At 34.0% G+C, this 7,452-nt stretch overlaps 1 protein-coding gene across 1 annotated transcript; it reads right to left on the minus strand.

Moving 5' to 3' along the window:
- Positions 1–388: 388 nt before the first annotated feature.
- Positions 389–7,207, minus strand: LOC111636136 (gastrula zinc finger protein XlCGF49.1-like). Its single transcript, XM_023381314.1, has 3 exons — positions 7,136–7,207; positions 6,934–6,988; positions 389–1,041 (listed from the first exon to the last, which is right to left on the minus strand). Exons 1-3 carry the CDS (start codon positions 7,205–7,207, stop codon positions 518–520), a joined length of 651 nt encoding a protein of 216 aa, XP_023237082.1. The 3' UTR covers positions 389–517.
- Positions 7,208–7,452: the final 245 nt, after the last annotated feature.

Raw genomic sequence — 7,452 nt, forward strand, 5'->3', positions numbered from 1 at the left:
ACTTCCTTTCTATAACGAAAGTACTTGACATTCGTTTTTTCTTTGAATAAATTCGTTAAAGTTACAAAATTTTAATTTTGATTGAAATTTAAATCGTTCTCTCTCTCCCGTCAATTTGTCTAAAAATGACTCCCTCCTAATTCTAGATCTCACATAAACTCTGTTTTGTATGTTCAAACAGAAAATTGCAATTAGAAAATTTCAGCAAATTCGAAAATATTAAATTTTGTTTTAAAAGCATGTGCTAAAAAACACCGAGATCGACAGAATTGTTACATTTTTTAATATAATTATAAAATTTGAAAAGAATTACGTCTGAATTTGAATATTGTAATGTTTAAATGAAACTTTTCGGATATTGGAAAAAAATCATTTTATTTTAAAACCAGTTTTGCTTACATCTTTCGATCATTCTACATCAATAAAAATTTAAAATAACATTCCTTCGAAATTTCAAAGTGCGAATATTATAATTTACTTATGGTTACAAATAATTTTCGCTGGATGTAATTAACATTTAATGTGGCTTTTGTTTGTGTTGGGTCCGAAGGTGTTTAATTAAGTAATCCTTTCGTGTAAACTTCTGTTTACACTGGTCACAGTTGTAAGGCTTTTCTCCAGTGTGGATCCGAAGGTGTGTCATTAAGCTTGATTTTTGTGTAAACTTCTTTTTACACTCGTCACAACTGTAAGGCTTTTCTCCAGTGTGGATCCGAAGATGTTTAATTAAGCTATCCCTAATCGAAAACTTCTGTTTACACTCATCACACGTGTAAGGTTTTTCTCCTGTATGGATTCTTTCATGAGTTTGCAAACATTGTTTAGTTGTGAAATTCTTCTTACACTCGTCACAACGGTAAGGCTTTTCTCCAGTGTGGATCCGAAGGTGTGTAATTAAGTTATGCTTAATCGAAAACTTCTGTTTACACTCGTAACACGTGTAAGGTTTTTCTCCTGTATGGATTCTTTCATGTCTTTTCAAATGTTGTTTGAAATTCTTCTTACAGTATTTACATGAAAATTTCTTTTGGTTCCTTTTCTCTGCAATTAAACAATTGTTTTAAATAATATTTTATCGATGTATAATAAAAAGTATCTTAAATAGAAAATAATAATAATAATAATAATAATAATATTTAATCAAATAATAATATTTATATCTAAAGGCAAATTTCTGCATCAAAACACAATAAAGTAATTTTAGAGATGATAATGTCCGAGTACAAATATATTATGTTAATAATATAGTAAACAACAGCTGATGAGGAATGACATATTAAAGTAAACAATTTCTGTAAAACATTGTTCTTATGTATTTATATCTTCATGAAGTTTCTTTTTCTATCCTTGCAGTAGACCTTTTGCTTCTTTTATATATTTTAAATCAAGAGCACTAATGTAAATAATGCGATATATTTAATATCCAGTTTTTTTCTATAATCTTGGAGAATATTTTCTTGAAAACTTCATCCAATGTTTCATCCAAACAACAACTGTAAATAATAACAACATACATGAAATAAATTGTATAAAATTTAATTTTACATGAATTTTAATATTAGAATATATTATTCATATTCTTATTCATTCGTGTTGTAAAATGTAAACTTGTATAATATGTTAGATTCATATTAGAAAAAAAATATTGTATTTTGAGACTTATATTAAGTATACTCTCCTCATAACTCCTTCTCAATAAGATAAACTTGCAACGTTGGAACATGTAAAATACAAATTCGTAAGAATAATTTATAAATTTTATTCTTGCAAGATTGAAAAGAAGAAGAACAAAATTCAGTTTGTTGTTTGTATTTTCAGGCTGAAGATTACCTAAATGAAAAAAATAAGACGATTTTAATTAAATATCAGACAAATTCATATTCAATGTGTATTGTACAGTGATTAACATTTCTATTCTCTGCGCTAAATCTTCTAAAATAGATAAATTCTATTTTAAAATTATTTAATATTTACAGATAAAGTGTACATATTTACTAAATTACGAATACGAATAAATTTTTCAGAAATCTATTCTGGTAATTTGAAATTATTTGTGATGAACTGTCATTCGCGAAATATTTGAGAATTGGTTCTTTAAAAAAATATGTCTATACGTAAAGTATCTATACAGAATGTAAAATTGTATGTAAAAATAAGTTTAAATTATAATAAAGCTGTTTTATTATGGTGGACGTTTACACTGGTTATTTACATATAATATGAAACAGATATTAAAAGATTAAGAGTTGCTCAAGCTTGTAATATTTTTAATCGATGCAAATTTAACATGTTTGGTCTGTTGCTCAGACTATGAACAGAAAAACTATTTACACAAGTTTTAACTTAAACACGGAGAAGGAAACGTTATTGTTTGGGCATAAATCGCAGCCTGTGGGAATGAAAGGCGCGTGTTTAATTAGGGATGGGCAACTTTTTTCTATATAAGGGCTGCATTTCAAAACTTTTTCAACTGACGTGGGCCGCGTACAAGAAAAAAGAAAAGAAAAACATGCCGCTAAATCACAATTATTTATCCATATATAATTATAAATTAGCATAGTTATACTTAATTTAGTTTCCGGAACTGATGTAAACGTAATATATCGAAAATATTTTGTTAAATATTAGTCACTGCTAGTTTTAAATTATTTAGATGTGTCTGTTAGCCAGTTCCTTGTTTTAATTTTTACTAAATTCATTGCAGAAAAACTATTCACATACGTAAGTTGTAGCAAATACTTTTGAATTTTTGCTGCATACTTCCTTAAGGTGCGATATTTATATATTTATTACCGATATATTTGATATAATAGGGCTGAAGAGGGGCATTAAGCCCGAAATGCACATCCTTTTGCATGAATAAACCACTCTTTTTCCACTCAAAGTGTTCCTGTGAGATTTGTTCTCAATAGCAACCTTGTGCTAATCTCGAAGGAAATACATAAAATCAAAGTTCTATGTTGACACATCTAATTCTTTTTTTGTAAACTTGGAAAATAATTTCCAGAAAAGTTTAATTTTTATCCAAAAAGCAACTGAAATATGACTTGAGCAATAAAAAAAAATGATCCAGCAACCAGTTGCTTAACTTTCTTGACCACATTTGGTGGTGTTTTCTGTTACAATATTGTATTAAAACTAACTTTTTATACTTTAATTATTATAAAATTGCAAAAAACTTTGAGAGTAGGTTAAATTTTATTTAAAAAATTGGAAATGTTGATAACGAGTAAAATCGTCATTAAGAGTAACCCTACTCGAGAGATGACACACCATCCCAGTTTATCTCCCCACCTCCTTTAACAACCAAAATTTAATAGCAATTATCCCCGCATACCTCCCTGTAAAATTTCAGAAATTTTCGACTATAGGCATAAGAGTTAAGCTTCAAACAGGGTAAACAAAATCGCGCACTTTTCACAGACATACAGAAAAATCTTCTGAATTTTTTTTCTGTATTTCTCGTCGTTTCAAAGTCCCGAGTCCAAAAAAGTAAAAATCTAGGAGGGTCACTTTTTGACCGATCGCCATAGGGTGCAATTCTGTAGCCAAAATGATCCATTGGAACCTGTGCCACAACTATCATATACCTGTAGGAAAAAATTGGTGGAAACATAATCCCGAAAAAGTAGTTGAAAATGAATGTGTCAAAATACTTTGGGATTTCCGAATTTAGACTGATAAAGTTCTGGAACATAATACGCAAGACTTCACGATTGTGGAGAAGAAAAAAGTGTGGATCATAGATGTCGCCATACCGGGTGACAGTTAAATTGACGAAAAACAACAAGAAAAACTTAGCCGATATCATGACCTAAAAATTGAACTGCAATGCCTCTGGCATAAACCAGTACAGTGGTCCCAGTGATTATCGGAACACTGGGGCTGTGCCAAAAGTTCTTAGTCGGCACTTACAAGCCACAAAATTACTATCTGTCAGCTGCAAAAGGCCACCTTACTTGGATCTGCTCGCATCATTCGAAGATATATCACACAGTCTTAAACGCTTGGGAAGTGTTCGACTTGTGGTTTTATGCTTTTGATAACCAGCATTTCTACCTTGTTTGCTGTGTGCACATTGAATAAAGTAAGTTAAATACTATCTTCAGAACACAGTTAAATGCAAAACACACAGTTAAAGCAATAAACACATATGTCGTCCCAGTACTCATATATTCTTCTGGAGTTATACATTGGACTTACACATATCTCGAGCACCTCCAAAGGAAAACAAGAACAACGCTTACTAAGCATAAACAACACCACCCTAAATCAGCCACAGAAAGATTAACCCTTCCACGTAAAGATGGCGGACGTGGCCTGATTGATAAAGTTAACCTTCACTACAAACAAATACAGTCACTGCGAGAGTTTTTCTACAGGAAACAAGAAACATCACAATTACATAAAGCAGTAACTCTAGCAAACTCAAATAACACGCCATTAAACTTACACTCACATCATACAGACATGACACAACATATAAAAAGCATAGACACCATCAAGCAATCGTGGGCTCGAAAGGCACTCCATGGCAGGCATCCTTATGACCTGGCCCAGGATTCTGTTGACAGAACTGCATCAAACAGCTGGTTAGATCGGCTATGCCTCTTTGGGGAGACGAAAGGATTCATGATTGCCATACAGGATCAGGTCATAAATACTACGAAAAACACATACTCAAAGATACAACACTCACAAATGACAAATGCAGAAAATGTCACATCATGCCAGAAACTATACAACACATCACATCTGGGTGCAAGCTCTTGACACAGACAGATTATTTACACAGACATAATCAAATAGCAAATATAATACACCAAGAGCTTGCAAACAAACAAAAATTAATAGACATCCACGAACCATACTACAAATACATTCCACAGATAGTATTGGAAAAGAACACGCACAAACTGTACTACGATAGAGCCATAATCACAGATAAAACAATTTACCACAACAGACCAGACATCACACTCATTGACAAACACAATAAAATCACATACATTATAGACATAGCCATTCCAAACACTCACAATGTACAAAACACATGCACTGAAAAAATTAGCAAGTACACTCGCCCAGGAAATAAGGCATCTGTGGAGGATGGATGGAGTGCTTATTGTAACTGTCGTTCTCTCCTGTACAGGTGTGATACCACACACACTACACAAAAGCCTGGGACCATTATAATTGAATAGAAATACATACATCACACTACAGAAGGCCACTATATTGAATACATGCCATATTGTTAGGAAATTCCTGAATACAGACACTGACACACTTCTTTAATTTTAGTTTTGTTTTGGTTGCTATGCCTTGACTCTTGTCTGGCATAGTACACAGCCACCGGTGTCAACCGAGTATAACCCACTAAACCCAACATAATAATAATAAATCGTTTCTAATTACAATAAAAATACTATATTATATTATGATCTATCACGTGATATCTCCAAATTAACTTATTCTTTTTGCGAAGAGTTTGCTGATCAGGAAACACGTCAGAGATGAGTAGTCACGCGATCGAATAGAATCCACAAATGTCATGTGATACGCTTCCTACGCGTCCGCCGTCCGATGTGCCGCTCCGCGACGAAAACAAGCTTAAGCAATGGCGTCTTCGAACGGTGCACACTCGGTAAGTATTCCTACAATTTTTTCTTTATAGCATATTTTATATGGATTATTCCCAAAAAAATATACGTATTTTGGAAATGTTAAGTCAAATTAGTCTAGAATCGATTAATTTTATGGAAGAAAATCTTTCAAACAACCGTATCCCCTAAACTGCACAAGTCCCTTATTTCTTTAGGATGTATAATAGGACTTATTATACCGGTAACCCGGTTCGGTTACATTTACCCTAGGTATCCAAGATGTCGGTGGTCATCAATTCGGCCAGTGCTTCCGGTCGCCATCTTTTTTTCGCATGCACATATGCAAATAAGATGGCGACCGTCGACAATAACCAAAACGCGCCTATATTTAAACTTTTTTTAAAAACTAAAACATTTTTAAAACGTAAATTTGCTACTTACTTTTTCTCGTGCTTTTGGTTTCATTTCCTACTTTTGGACCAGAGACGAAAAATAAAGAAGTCACCATACTATCTGAAAACCATCGATAACAGGACGCAGTGAATTACGAGATTGGATACATCAGTGGTTCGAACAGGATTTGCCTGGAGTGCAAGTATAAGTTTATGGGGAATGTAGCGTCTCCTCGGCGGGCGGCACCTGCGATGCTCGCCCACCTCCTCGTCGCTGCTTCCAGATACAGATATAACATCACCTACAGAACCGGCCCTACCATAGGGCGAACGGAGCAGCCGCTCCAGGCGCCTCAGTGGTAAAGATAATTAAAGGGTATAAATTAATGGCAACCAAGGGGGCGCCATAATAGGATCTCGCTCCATCCTAAAACTTGCCTCAGGCCGGCACTGATCACCTAGGTCAGCGCTGTCCAACTTATCGTAGCCCGCGGGCCATATTTTCTTCACCAAACATTTCGGGGGCCAAGAAGGTTGATAAACCACATGACATTTGCATAGTGCTACGGTTCAGTAAGCACTAATTGGTCAGCGAGTCCGATGTTGACGCTATAAAAAGGCGACAGTTCGACACACCGGATATACGTCACTCTCGTCTAAATTCGACTTGGGAATTTTTTTGTTCAATAATAAATGTGAATTCTTCTTCCTGGAAAAAAGAACACATTCCTTGAAAATAAGACCTAGCGCATTTTTCAGAGCAAAAATTAATATAAGACATTGTCTTATTTTCGGGGAAACACGGTAGTAAAATAATTTTAATATTAATAATAATAATTTAGTAACATAAATTTATTCATAGTAAAATGTACTCGCGGGCCGCCAGTTGGACAGCGCTGACCTAGGTTATGAACAGTAAAGGATGAATCACTAACCTCCTGCTGGATGCCCGTCGGGAGCACGAACAGTCGAACGCCACGTAGTGGAAAACTAAAACGGCGTAGAATGAATTGTGAAAGGCAAGTTTTAACCGACAGATAAACAGTAAAAACAATTGACCAAATTTTCCTACTCGTTAGCTTTTAAAAAAAAAAAAAAAAACAGAAAATTGTACAAACTTTAAAAAAACATGAATGCCATTCGAAAAGATAAAGACATGCACCATCCGTCTACACCATAACCGAACTCAAAATTTGCATAATTTCTCATATTTTCCGAGTGGAAATTTTTGAAGAAAATTTGCATACGAAACCGTCAGTATGATAAGCGCCATCTACGTTTCATTTCTAATCGCGCATGCGGAAAGGATTTATACCACGTGTGGAAAAGAAACAGGAAGTAGACGAAGAGAATAGTGGTCAAGGCATTCATCTTCTGTGGACGAATACTATTTTTGTTTCGTTTTTTAGATTAAAGAAGGGAATAAAGAAGAATGGAATTTATCTTTTCTAATA

This window comes from Centruroides sculpturatus, unplaced genomic scaffold, assembly GCF_000671375.1.
Source record: "Centruroides sculpturatus isolate CEXI.00-Female unplaced genomic scaffold, Cexi_2.0 scaffold1046, whole genome shotgun sequence".
NCBI classification, from domain to species: domain Eukaryota; kingdom Metazoa; phylum Arthropoda; class Arachnida; order Scorpiones; family Buthidae; genus Centruroides; species Centruroides sculpturatus.

Coding starts and splice junctions, on each gene's coding strand:
- LOC111636136 (XM_023381314.1), bottom strand. CDS start 7,207: ATGAGAAATTATGCAAATTTTGAGTTCGGTTATGGTGTAGACGGATGG. Junction 6,989..7,135: donor TGTCTTTATCTTTTCGAATG/GCATTCATGTTT, acceptor ACGCCGTTTTAG/TTTTCCACTACGTGGCGTTC. Junction 1,042..6,933: donor CGACGGGCATCCAGCAGGAG/GTTAGTGATTCA, acceptor GTTTAATTGCAG/AGAAAAGGAACCAAAAGAAA.